Source organism: Leptinotarsa decemlineata, unplaced genomic scaffold, assembly GCF_025532065.1.
Source record: "Leptinotarsa decemlineata unplaced genomic scaffold, Ldec_3_MD MMD2_tig00026340_RagTag_RagTag, whole genome shotgun sequence".
Taxonomy (NCBI): Eukaryota; Metazoa; Arthropoda; class Insecta; order Coleoptera; family Chrysomelidae; genus Leptinotarsa; species Leptinotarsa decemlineata.
In genome coordinates this window covers 4,701,760-4,715,970 of record NW_027412694.1, presented here as the reverse complement: position 1 = coordinate 4,715,970, position 14,211 = coordinate 4,701,760, and the positions used below count along the sequence as shown (strand labels likewise).

General features: G+C 35.8%; 2 protein-coding genes across 2 annotated transcripts in view; both read left to right on the top strand.

Moving 5' to 3' along the window:
- LOC111505870 (fatty acyl-CoA reductase wat) overlaps nucleotides 1-14,211 on the top strand; it is a 64,386-nt gene that overhangs the window by 39,950 nt on the left and 10,225 nt on the right. Inside the window, exon 3 of the mRNA XM_023160758.2 lies at nucleotides 12,941-13,212. Within this exon, the coding sequence (XP_023016526.2) occupies nucleotides 12,941-13,212 (272 nt within the window). The remainder of the gene's footprint in view (nucleotides 1-12,940; nucleotides 13,213-14,211) is intronic.
- Nucleotides 7,571-9,375, top strand: LOC141485966 (uncharacterized). The gene is made up of 2 exons (XM_074183729.1): nucleotides 7,571-7,711; nucleotides 8,740-9,375. The coding sequence occupies exon 2, from the start codon at nucleotides 8,773-8,775 to the stop codon at nucleotides 9,283-9,285; it is 513 nt and encodes a 170-aa protein (XP_074039830.1). The 5' UTR covers nucleotides 7,571-7,711; nucleotides 8,740-8,772; the 3' UTR covers nucleotides 9,286-9,375.

Sequence of the window (14,211 nt, the reverse complement as noted above, 5' to 3'; positions counted from 1 at the left end):
AGCGACAATATCCTAAAAAAGGTAACGTTTGGGCTGGTTTCATTAACAATAAAATTATTGGCCCTTATTTTTTGAGGGCACTGTTAATGGTGAGGTTTATCTAGTTTTTTTTATTAACTTTTTAGTGCCTACATTACAAATACATATTCCTAATGGTAATTATCCAAATGAGATCGAACTATTTACTACCAACAAGACGGAGCTCCACCGCATTTTGCACGTACAGTTAGAAATTATTTAAACGAGGTTTTTCCCAATAGGTGGATTGGAAGACGTGGAATGATCGAATGGCCGGCTAGATTCCCCGATTTGACTCCTCTCGATTACTTCTTATGGAGTTATTTAAAATCTAAAGTATATTTTAATAGACCAAACAATATTGCTGATTCAAAAGTTAGGATAACGAAAGAAGTAAACAAAATAACCCTCGAGGTCATACAAAATGTTGTACGAGAATTCCAAAGTTCCAAAATGGCCTCGGTTATTGTCAAGAAGTTAATGGTGGTCATTTTGATCCTTTAATTCAATTGTAAAGTACATTGAAAAATGCATTCTAAATATTATGTGGCATTATTATGTTTATTCTACGTAAAGTTTTGAGACATTAGAGACATTATCAAAATTTTACATCCTAAAAATCAATTTTCTCATTTATGATTGCACCAAACTTAAAAAACTTTAGATTGCTGAACAGAGGGCTAAAATCCCTTTCCACACGACCCCCTTTGCTGTTTAAAATTTTCGAGGGGTGCTTATAATTCAGAAGGGGTGTTGGAGGGGGATGATATTTTCACACTGTAAATTGTCAATTTAAGAATTAAAATCGACCTGTTTCAGGTTTTTTTCACATAGTACATAATAACGATAAAAATGAATTTATTCCATACATATGGACCGCACTGTATAATGATTTGTTATCAATATTTCAAGTCTGCATTTTTTATTTGTATCTCTGATGATGTAGGAACCGATAAAAATTTGAAGAAAGTATTCAGGAAATGTTGAAATGAAAAAAATACAATATTGACGTTAGTGTATTCAGAATCAAGAGTATGCTTTCGCGGTTATTTGGTTATTTGGTTTTAATGCATTTGGTGGATTGGCATAACGATTTGTATTACTCGTAATCTAGAGGTCTGTGGTTCAAATTGTGACAGCTTATTTTTCTTCTAACAGACGATTTGTCTGTAGGAATGAACTACGATGTCAATAGGGCCTCCTCACAAGTCACTGTCGTCTGAGTAATCATATGCAGAGACTCGGACTGTCGGCAAACAGTGTGTCGCCAATGTTTGAAGCCGCACTCTACCATCTGACCTGAAAGATGACTCACCAGACAAACTAATCGGCTTCGTTAGGAAGCTGGGTTTATTTGATCGAGTGTGAATAGGTGTGAGCCACAGTAAAACCTTGCAGGTTACGGTGGAGGGTCCAATAGACCCACTCACTTTAGACACAACCTAACCTAACCTATATAATAATAATATTTCAGTGAAATCTTCTCAGTATTTGTTGATACTTTAAAATCATATTCATAAAGGAGTGACTGTTTATTTTTTGTTTTTATTAGAAGTAGCGTGGTGATGAAATTTTTAGTGATTCAAAATCCAACCTGTAACTTAGCTCAGTCAACAATAATTGCGATACAACAGCACCCGAGCCACTGATACCACTATTGCTACCTCGGAAATGATAGGTCCTAGAAGAGTGGTTGAATGAAACGAAAGATGCAACAGATTGATATTCTTCGTTTTTGGGGGTTTCATCCAATTATCAAGTTTAACAACAAACTAGTTACTTGATAATGGGATGAAAACCCAAAACCCGTCGTTAAAATGAAAAAAACTAGTGGCAATAAGACAAAATGTGATGAACGTACAATAAATAAAAGGTCTGAATTGTAGAATTAGATTTCTTAACCGAGAAATCCTCGTGAAATCCCACTTAGCTGTCACCAGTGTAATAAATGATCCTTTCTGGTTTATGTATTCTTTTTAAATTGATTTTGGCAGTTGCTGTCATCAGATGCGGATTTCTCCACATCAAATTTTGTATGTTGGTCAATTCCGAAAGAGATTTGAATTCATCCTTCTGCACGAAGAGGAGGTCTTTTCGAAACCTGATTATTTGGTATACATACTTATAGTTCTCTCTCACTATATGGTTTCAGAACGATGCCGAATATGCTCTATCTGAATTTTAGTCTTAGTTAAAATACTTTTCACTTACTATTCTTTTCTCGATAGATAGACTATATTTAGACTAAGATAGACTATAGATAGACTAAGAAGTCTATCTTTACTCAACTTCCTTTTATTCTACGAGGATGGTATTTTTCTCAGTCGAAGAGAAAATGAAAGTCTGAGGTTTGAAATATAAAGTATAATGAGTAAATGAAAAACTCCATGGATAAATAGAAAAACAACGTGTAAAATCCTTTAAAAATTTTGAATTCTATAAAATGAAAAAAATATAACAAATAAAATGCCGCAGATTTGACTGTGCTATTAACTATTGATTTAACCTCTTAAACAACTATAAACGCACCAACTTAGTACAAAATACTTTCAGTTTTACTTTTACTTTAGGGAGAGTGGTGTATAACCTTAAATTTGCTTTTTTTTTAATGGTAATCTGAACTCAAGCTGAACAACTCACACTAGAAAGACAACAATCTATAACCTCTTCGCAAATAGGAAGTGAACCCAGACAAAATAATATGTGAACTCTCTTTCAATATCAACTGGTTAGTATATAAAAAAAACACTTAGGTACATAACGCCTCTTTGGTGATATAGAATACACTACCTTCAGTGTCCTTTCCACTCGTTCATTATGTTCAGAATAATATTTTCCTTAAATGAGTATATAGTCGATAAAGTTTACTGTTTCCTCACATGTTTGCAAAATCCTTTTCAATATTTTCTGGAATCCTTTCGGTGCGCAAGATATTTCGATCATAAGTCTTTTGTACCTGAAAAGGCCTTTATTGGTGATGAATGTTGTCATGTACCTGGATGTTTCGATATTTCCAGCTGGTAAAATGCATTCTTGATGTCTAGCCTGGTGAACAATGTTGCTTCTCGGAAATGTGGCAGTAAGGTATCCATTGTTGGTAGATAATGATTTTCTCGTAGGATGGCTTCATTTGCCCGCCTCCTATCTATACATATTCTAATTTCCCCATTTTCTTTGAGAATCGGGAACACTGGAGAAATCTATTTAGCCGGTTCATTTCTATGATGTCTGAATCTGTCAGTTCCTAGAGTTTCTCATCTTCTACTCTGGATTCTAAAGGAATCGGTATCCTTCGATATGGCTGACGTACTGGTTTCACTATATGAACAACATTTCTAAATGAATATTACCGGAGTTTTTTTCTACATACCAAATCGTTATTTCAACACCTCAACATGCGTTTCGATCACCAAGTGAACATCTTCAAGAGGAAGATCAAACTGTCCAAACTACACCAAAGGTTCTAAACAGTACATCACAAGTACAACATTTCAAAATTTTGAAAAGTGTCCAATAACGTTAACTTTCAAACCAATTTTAAGGATTCCAAGGGCCATAGCAGTTGATTTTCCGAGAAAGCACCTAGAACCGTTTTTTATTACGTAAAAAAGCCGCTGTCTCTCTGTTTGGCCTTATTGTAATTTTTGATGTGAAAGAACTCATTATTTCCATAGGTTATTTGCTTACGTAAGCAAAAAGCAATTTTTTTCTGGATTTCTCACTTGGTCCCAAACCTTAACTTTTTTTTCAGGTTAGCCCAAGTTTGATCCTCCAGTATATTACTCTTACTTCCAGAGTCAATCAGCATATCAATGGCAATTCCCCAATGTTACACGCCATAACACTATCGATTTCTTCCTCCTTCGCAGTATTTTTTGAAGAGTTGTCGGATATGTTTTTCCTGATTTTCGCTGGCCTACTGTGATCTGAGAAATTGTTATATTGGCATTTCTTTGGATTCGTTCGACAGTAATATTGATAATGCCCTTTGTAGCCGCATTTACAACATGATTTCAACCTAGCAGGACACTTTATAGAATCTAAAGGATGATTTTCGCCACAACGGGAACATCCTTTCGAGCGAGAAATGTGGATCACCTCCACCATCTTTGATTTGAGGTCAGCAAGACCTTCCAACTGCCTATTGACAGTTTCCAGAGCATTGGCTTCTGCAATTATTCCATTGAGATTTATTGCATCACCAGTGATAAGGATTTTTTTCCTGAGTTCTACCGATGTGCATTTTTCTAAAATTTGATCTATCATGTATTTATCCACATTATTAAATTAACACTTAGCTGCTTGGTTTCTAAGTCGAACCAAAAATGTTTCAAACTTTTCCCCTTGATCTTGCTTTGTCAGACGGAAAAATGACGTTCATAAATATTTGAATGCTTTGGATAGAAGTACTCGTTTAATTTATCAACTGCTAGAAACGAAATAACTGCCCTATTCAGGCCACTATCCTCAGCCTCGAAGGCTGAGGATAATGGCCTGAATAGGGCAGTTATATCTGACTATGCATCTTTTCAAAACACGCCGATGAATAGTGTTTACATAAACACTCTTGGTCTTACCATAATTTTACATTGTATGAGAGACAGATCCGACGTTTAAAAAGTTCTGGATTGAAGAAATCTGTCTCTTACCAAAGCTGGAATGTATATTACCATACATAGTTTTCGCTAGGTAGGTATTACAAAAAGTGTTTTCATTAATTTCTTTTGTTTCATGTATGTCATGATCTGATTGGATCAAATGTTCAATGCGGTGTTTCGTTCGTTGAAATCCATCAATATAATTTTTTAATACGGTCCTGTATATTTTTTCATGATTCAAAAAGTCTGCATTGATTGATGAATCACAACACAATGCGTTTCTCGACTTTTCTTGTCAAAAATACGTCATCAATATCGTCGCTTCAAAACCTTCTCGCCCCTGTGAATGAAGGAACTATAACTCAGAAACAATGTTTCATTCAAACATTCAGAGTCAATATATTGAGGAAAGTTAGTTCAGTTGTGAACTTTCAATACAAAAATCTACAACAATTGTATTTGCAATATGTATTACATAATCGATGTGAAATTAATAAAAACGAAATTATGAAATACATTCAGATACTGTCTCAATATCAATCAATAAGGTAACCATTCACGTTCAAGGTTGAGGTTAGAAAGTCAGTTTACCCAAGGAAAGCGAACGCGAACCGATGTATACTATAAATTCATTATACCATCCGCGACAACACAGACGTCAATTATTTTGAATCTAAGAGTAAATTTACTAATTGACAAAAATCAACCTTCAAAATCAGCTGTTACTTTATATCGTATATCGCAATGCAATGAAAATTAACATTTTATCGCTGCTGATGACACATTCACCAAACAAACAAACAATGCGGTATTCACTATTCGTATAAACGCTTCATTGCCACTTCATGTAGTTATAGCACGCATAACAAGGAGGAGTTAAAAAGTTCTTCGATAACATCGCAAGTCTAAAAGTACTACAATCCCTCAGTTACTTTTAAAATGAGCACCAGAGAATAATAAAAAATGAGAAGCCCGGAAAAAAAAATGTTCATCAGAGTTTGACCATCCATAAACAGTAACCATACTTCCCTAAGCCTAAGCCACACTTTCCTTGCAAGTATTAATAGAACTGAGGCAAGTCTATACAGGGCGTTCCAACGAAAACTTGACCTCCCCTGTAAGTCGGAAACGGACATGTAATCGAAAATTTCAAAGAACACGTCAATTTTTATTTCTATTTCTATTTCTGCTATGAAAATCGTACCCGAAACTTCACCCCCCTGCGGTCAGCAACTACCCCCCTATTGTTTTCAATGGCATGGGGGTTGACTGATACATCATTTGAAAGATATTTTGCCCACCTATTACCTCTGTAACTTATTTCATAATTGATTCATTCGTTATTGGGAAATTAAATGTTGAAATTTCCATTCAAGAAAAAACAGAAAATCCGCTGTCGTTCATTTTAATGAGGAAATCAACAAAAATAATATCGATCGATTGAGTGAGTAAACAAAGCACTCACTTAGAACCGACATGATACCGACCTCCCTCCATTCTTATTTCATTTATTCTTTTATGGATTGCGAAACATAGTAGGATCATATTAGTCCGAACTTATGAAATTACCCATTAAACAGTGTCAACTACTCCAAACAACGGTGACTATTGTCTATATTCACTTGAAACTTTTTGCATTGTTAGAAAGAACATTAACTATTTTAATCAATACGTTGCATTACGCCCTTCTGTTATCAATTATCAACGTTATTTTCTGAAATACTCAAATTATAAATGCATTGACAAAATGGTTCAAACTTTCACGGCTGAGGTTTTCAGTGTAACTGTTTTTCGAGTTTGAAAGCCGTAGATTTTTGGAATTTCTTCCTGACGTTTCACTAGCGCGAGTGGCTTGCCTCTGAAGAAGCTAGCCACTCGCGGCAGCGAAACGTCAGGAAGAAATTCCAAAAATCCACGGCTTTCAAACTCGAAAAACAGTGACATTATAAATGCATTGCCAACCCAGTTGGTATAAATACGTTTGGGAAAATGTCCTCTATCATTGCTGAGTTTCTGAACCTCCCAGAAGCAAAGGAATATACAGGTCACTATTTCAGAAAGTCTTCTGCTTCTTTGCTAGTAGAATCAGGAGCAAATATAACGGATATAAACAAGTACGTAGGATGGAAGTCTACAACAGTAGGTGAGGGTTACATCGATCAATCTGTTTCTTATAAAAAGGCTATTTCCAAAAGAATAATCTCAACAGCTAGCTCCAACTTTACAACATCGTCCTCTTCACTTCAAGAATTGAATATTAATGCCTATGAAATTGTCTACTCAGCTAGTTCAAATATATTACAAGGCACTTTAACATCGCAAGGTATCAATATCAGCACAGGTTTTAATTGTACTTTTCATATTAATATTCATATATATTTGTAACAGAATTCAATTGTACTTACATCTATTGTAAATGATAATACTTCCTTGAAAATTGAATAATTTTGTTTTGTTTATTGTTATTTCGTCGAGAAAAATCGTGTTAAAAATACTTCTAACCACTAGTGTTAAGGCACCCATTCATTTACAGGCCGCCTTAGGGCCAATTTTCACCACAGACACACCGTCCTATGACAGGTTCAGACCTGCAGGCGATCGAAACTCATTGAATTCGCATCGAGTGTGTTCATTTATCGTCAGTCCATGACTGAAGATCTGAACTTCAATTCAGTTTGAAATTTCTGCCTCATTCGCATTATTTCAATCAAAATGAGTGAAAAGGGATGCAACAAACCTGAATTTATTACAGGTTTCATCGATATTTATAGGAGTCATCCATGTTTATGGAAAATAAAATCAAAATTTTATTCAAACAGACAATTGCGCGATAAAGCATATGCGTCGTTGTTACAATATTATAAAAGTGTTGATAAAAATGCAACAATAGACACGGTGAAAAACAAAATCAATAATCTCAGAAGTTCTTTTAGAAAGGAATTGAAAGAGTTAATAAAAGTAAAAAATCCGGAAGTGGTACTGACGAAATATATGTACCTACACTTTGGTACTATAAACTATGCACCGATCAAGAAGAACCCATACAACCAATTTCAAATGACGAAGACGCCGAAACAGAAAACTCGGAGAATGAGGTGAGTTTATATATATCTAGTAAATAATACTTAATAGGAATGCTATTCCGATAGTTATTAAAACACGAATATATACGTTTAATGATATTTATTTATGGAACAATTTTGCAGTTGTTGTATACAAAATTGTACTATTTTATATGAACCTATCTTGCCAAGATACCTTTCCGTTGTTCATGAAATAGCTTTTGTAAGTGTCGCGAGTTTCCTTTGCTGCATTTGATGGATTGCGTCCATATCCATGTTGTAAGTTTCCTAATGTGTGATCACTTCTCCAGTCTCCCATTATTATGTCCCCTGTATCAAGTTCTTCAGTATCGATGCTATTTTTGGGCAAGTAAGAGTTTGATGAATGTCGTCGTGAAAAGTTATGCAAAGCACAAGATGCAAGAAGTATATAATTGATTTTTTCAGGTTTCATGTTGATTGACGTATGAAAAACTCTGAATCGGTTAGATAGAATTCCGAATGCATTTTCAACAGTACGCCGGGCTCGGCTCAATCTATAATTGAAAATCCGCTCTTCTGGTGTTAAGTTTTTTTGAGGAAAGGGTTTAACTATGTGTTCATGTAATGCGAAAGCATCATCTGCTACAAATACAAAAGTCATGTTTTCTTTCGTCGATTCCTTACTTGGCAGACCCAGTGTTCCCTGCATCAGTTTATCATAGAAAATTGTCGTCTCCAAAACACCTCCATCAGATACTCTTCCGTTACACCCAACACTGACATAAATGAATTCATAATCGGCATTAACAATTGCCATTAGGACGATGCTATTGTAGCCTTTGTAGTTATAAAAATACGATCCACTTTTAGCAGGTTGGACAATTCTGATATGCTTGCCATCAATAGATCCTCCGCAATTGGGAAAATTCCATCTACTCTCAAAGTTTCTCGCAATGACTTGCCAGTCTTCGGATGTACTTGGAAACTGAAATAATAATAATAAAATGAGTACTGTTAGCATGAAAAGTGTTTATTAAGTACGTGTACAAACTCAAAGTACCCTTTTTTAAACATTTCAGACAGACAATGAGAATATCAACAGTCCGGCATCAATGGTTCACGAAGAGCTTGAAGACTCGAATATCACGCCAGTTAATTCTTCAGAAACTCCAATCGAGACCGGGTGTAGTAGGACCCCTTCTCGAACATATACAACTTCCTCTAGAAAAGTGCCTGCTTCAAAAAGAAGGCTAACAGAGCAACGGGAAATTATTGACAAGATTTGCGGTACATTGACCGAGAAGGACAAGTCTGATGAATTTGATACAATAGGAGAAAACGTCGCCCACAAGTTTCGTCGACTAAATGAAGAACAGAGACTTTACTCGGAACATTTGATTAATAAAACCCTTTTTTACGCCATTCAAAATAGACTAACTAGTGAGTCTGATATTGTACTGAGCCAATCTGTTAACGAGACTGTTTATAATGTATCCTACTCATCGTATCTGAACAACCATCAGATACCAGTCCCAAATCAGCCATGCGTTTTCGAACGACAATATCAGCCACCCGTCCAAGATGTCCCGTCAGAGTTAACGGAGTTGATCAGTTTCAAGAAATGAAAAGAAATATGTGTACACTCCTATTCACATCAAACGTCTTTTATTTTTATGTTATAATTTGAGAAATAAATTTATTTTTCCCTACCTTCAAATATTCTCTTTTCAATACTTTGTAAATTATTTTGCAGGTTTCTGGAATAATGACTCCTAGTGCCTGTGGAGAAATGAGCGTTGAAAACTTTAAATCCTCTGCACTAATTGCTCTCCTCATTCTCGTGTTTCTCTTCGATATAAAAGGTTTCACTATTTTTAATAACCTTTGAAAAGTGACATCACCCATACGAAGATAATTCTTTAAATCATCTGTACTAGACATACGGAGTTTTTCAATTAGTTGCATGTGTGATAAATGTTCTCTTTCAAGAAGCCAATCCTTCACCCAAAATCGCTTTCTTTGTCGAGGTGGTCTCTCTAATAGTAATAACACTATTAATAAACACGCTATTTTTCTTCTTTTTTCGAAGTTAATCATATTTGATACTTTTTGGTATATTTTGTGTCGCCGTCTTCGCCTGCTTCGGATCAACTGGACTGACGTGTGTAGTGAAATATGAGGCCGCCTGCAGTCTGCGACCTGTCCGGCCGAAACCTGAAGGCTTCATCTCTCAGGCGGCTTGAGTAATGTGTGGCCTCAATAAGGTCGCCGACGGCCGACTTGATCGACAGTCCACGGCCTGAAGGCGGCCTGTAAATGAATGGGTGCCTTTAGAATAATTTTCAACACGCTACTTTGTAAACATCATCTTTTAATACTTTTGACAACCATTGAAAATGTCACTTTCAATGACAATTGTACAAAAATATTTTCAATACGCTGTTTCGTGAATATCATCTACTAATACTGTTGACAACCACCAAAAATGTCACTTTTAATGACAGTTGTACAGAAAATATTTTACAATTAGAATAGAATATACGACTATGAAAAAAACGATTGAAGAAACAAGTCTTTGCGTAAGAAAGTAGAAATACTTGGTCTGACTGCCATGAGTAATATCAGGCCGAGTCTATTAGAAAGGAAATACATGATTTAGCAAACTTGTATCTTGCTATGCAAAAAATTATTATGGTGGTGTGTATGATACTGGTCTATCTCCGATTTCACGGCAAAGCTTTCATGATAATTTTTTATTATTCTTCAGGTCCACTTATGAAAAGTAGTTGTGAATTGAAAACTGAATTGAATTATGACTGATTAAACTTGTATAAAACTGTGGAATTAGCCGAAATGAAAGCAATTTTTCTCAGCTATACTGTTTGGAATCCGAAATCTGTTTGAAATATGCTGTCAGCCCCTCCAAAGTCACAACTTGTACGAGCTAAATATTAACGAGGTCCTACCTTTGCCCTACCGTCCGGCCTCGCGGCTTCAACCACCATTTCACCTAATGGTGAAAGTTTTGTCGAATATGTAAAATGTTTTTGAAATTATCCTTCAACAAATTGATTCTCAAAAAAAAATCTTTGTGCAATAAGACATTTTTGATAACTGTGATGGAACTGTTCGGATAGTTCTTCCGCCTTTCAGAAACTAAATCATATTCCCATTTTAGAGAGTTGTGAGGCATGATGAAACCGTAGAATTTAATTCTTTACTTATCATTAGGAAAGTTTAGGAAATCAAGGTTTTCGGACGCATGAAGCTAGTTACAGAACTGGAGACAATTCAGTATGCATTCATAATAGTTACACTCAACTTTAATAAGGACATTTCGCGCTAAAATACTTCTTCTTTATATTTTCTGCTTCTCCACTCACCCTCTGAAACATATTTTTTATTTCTGATCACGTTTATTAGAAATCATTTGAAATGAAATGTAGTCAAACGACGGGGCCAGGGAAAAACGTTTATATCCATTATTTGAGTTAATGATGGCATTAAAACCAATTCGGACAGAACTTTAGATCATACATTGGTTTCAGGGGAGGAAACGTTAAGATCTGACCTGAATAAGACCTGAATAATGGTGATTGAAGTTTTTATGTCCAGAGGAAGGAACGTTTAGGTCCGGGAGGGCCTGGGAAAGAAACCTCAACGTCCACAATGCAACTCCTCAAATGGTACATAGTTTCGACCCGATGATTGGCGTGAAGTATTAATAAATAGCATAGTAACGGAATCACCTTTCACCATCGTAAACTGTGGAGAAGATGTACAGTTTCAGATGAGAACTATTAGAGTGGTCACAATTGTCAAAGACCAACCGAAGTTCATTTCGCACAAGAACTCATATTTCGGTGCGTTCATTGAGTCTTCTATTCAAGAAAACGTAAAAAAAACAAGAAATAGAAAGGCATCACTGTGACGACGACGTTGGTCCCTTCGTATTCTGACCCAATTGCAATTAAGCTGGATAAATAGAGATCTGCAACATCTAAAGCAGTTTTTGCAAAGGGCGAATTCAAGAAATTTCTACTCAAACTCACAAGCAGACATAGATGATCAGGATGGAAATGAGGATGAATACATATGACCCGCCAGTAGACGATGAAAAACCAAACGACTAGAAAAGATATGTTGTTGTCCATGGGATTTCTGGAAATTTCCTATTAATATAAACATTGTTTGTTTGAAAGTGATTGACAATGATTCATGTTTGATGATTAGTTCTGATGTTGTACAGAATGTGCTTCAGATCTGGAAACACTATCCGTAGCTGCCTCACGAAAACCAGGCCACCAAACGCGGACTACGGTTCCCAGAATTGCATTTATCGGATACCCTGTGAGTGCGGAAAATTCTATATATGTGAAACTAAGAGGCCATTGAATGTTCGCATTGCCCAGCTCAAGAAACACACCCATTAAGGGGAAACCAGCAAATCAGGAATAGAAGAGCGTGTTTGGACCCATCAACATAACATCGAATGAAATCATAAACATGGAGTAACATTGGTTTAGGACGAAATTCAAAGAAACCGCACATATGCTTTCCAATAAAATATTCAGCCAAGCTAGCGTAGAGACACGCAACATATGGAAACCCATAATCAAGCAAAAAATGGCCAACTCCCGTCAAGCGGTCATCTCCCACTGAACCGGTGAAGCGGAAAAAGGAAAGCGAAGATAACTGAAAGTACTCGGATGACCCATAAATAGTCATCTTGCGGAGGAATTAGTCCAGTCATCACCCGAAGATGATTTTGGATACTAAAAATCGATACGTCTTGAAGTAACTTGGCTTGGAATCTCCTAACTCTTTATTTTTAATTTTTGTTCAATTGTTCTATATGTACTTGTGTTTTATTTCATTGTTATTTCATTTCAGGTTTCTTTGATTGATATGATAGTAATTTTCAGCTATTCTTTATTAATTCTTCTTTCTTAATTAGCTCTTTCAGCGATTTCAAATCTTTTAATATAACATCAGACAATGGAAGTCCGATCTGATGAAATTCAATATAAACATTATTTTGTGAGAATTTCAATTTTTCACCAGTCTATGCGATAAACAGTTTTTGAACATGATTGTTATTTTTTTTAATTACAATCTAAATTTTACTAGTTTTTAGATAGTGAACTTTATTTTTCTGGACATTAACATTTTTCCCCTGGACCCGTCACACATTTTCAATGTATCCAATAGTTTTCTTACATTATAACCATTCTGTGCAGTATAGGTTATTTTTCAATTCAGTACACCAATTGATTACAGGTGAACATCATATTCCATGTTGCCGCCACAGTACGATTTGATGAAAAACTCAAAACTGCTGTTGCCATCAACGTTAGAGCATCTCAAGAAATGCTTCTTTTGGCCCACCAAATGCCAAAACTCAAGTCTTACATACATGTTTCAACAGCTTTTTCAAATTGTACGTCAAAGATAATAGAAGAAAAGTTTCAGCCCACGTCGATAGACTACAAGACTTTGATTATTATGTCGGAGACTTTATCCGATAAAATGATGGACAGTCTGACACCAATGTGAGTATGAATGTTGAGTTATTTATTGAATAGTATTTATTAAAGGATAAGTCCACTGTTACTATTGGATTTTGTCGGTATAATTTTTTACATCCTTTGAGATCGAAAAATTATAACAGAATTATTGCAGTTTTTAATCAGTCAATCCACATTCTGAGATCTGCCTTTTTTAAATTGGAAAAAATTACTGGTGAACACATATTTCTTTTCCTTGTTAAAAGTACCCATCATTGTCGTCAGGTGTGTTTACATTTCGATTGAAAATTCATTTCGAGGATTTTGAAACGTAACGTTATAATCTCATCTTCCTATCTGAAGTCTTTCAAGACTCTTCAAACTATAACTTAATAGTATTTGAAATACACACCTCAATGCGAGATTTCCACTTGAAAGTTTACAAAGCCGACACCCGTGTTTCGGACGTACTCTTACCATCTGACCTGAAAGACCACTCACCATACAAAATAATCGGCTTCGTCAATAAGCTGGATTCGATTGTGAATATATGTGAGCCACAATAAACCCTTGCGGGTTGCGGTGGAAAAAAATCTGTTCTGTTTAAAATCTGTTTTTCCGTTAACCAGCTGTCGCACCCCTACGAACGACAACCCTCAGAAGTCGAAACTTGTACGAGCTAAGGATTAACGAGGTCTTACCTTTCAACGTGTGATTTTTAACACGGGTTGGACGATAGCAAGTGAAGATCGATCGTTCAGACTAGGGCTTGAACCACCGACCAACACGGCAGTCGATTCGAGTGAGTGAATAAAGTACCCACGCCGAACCGCTTGGCTACCGACCGACCGGTCGAATAGACCCACTCACTTTGGACCTAACCTAACCTACTATAAAAATATTGTTCTTGGTTTTTACTTGAGTTCTTGATTGCTCTCTTCTTCCATTAAAGGTTTGAAATGTTAAACCTAAAGTTCTCACGGATAGGAATATCCTGAACTAGTTTCCAGATTTTGATCCGTGTACTGTGCTATTATTTTCAAT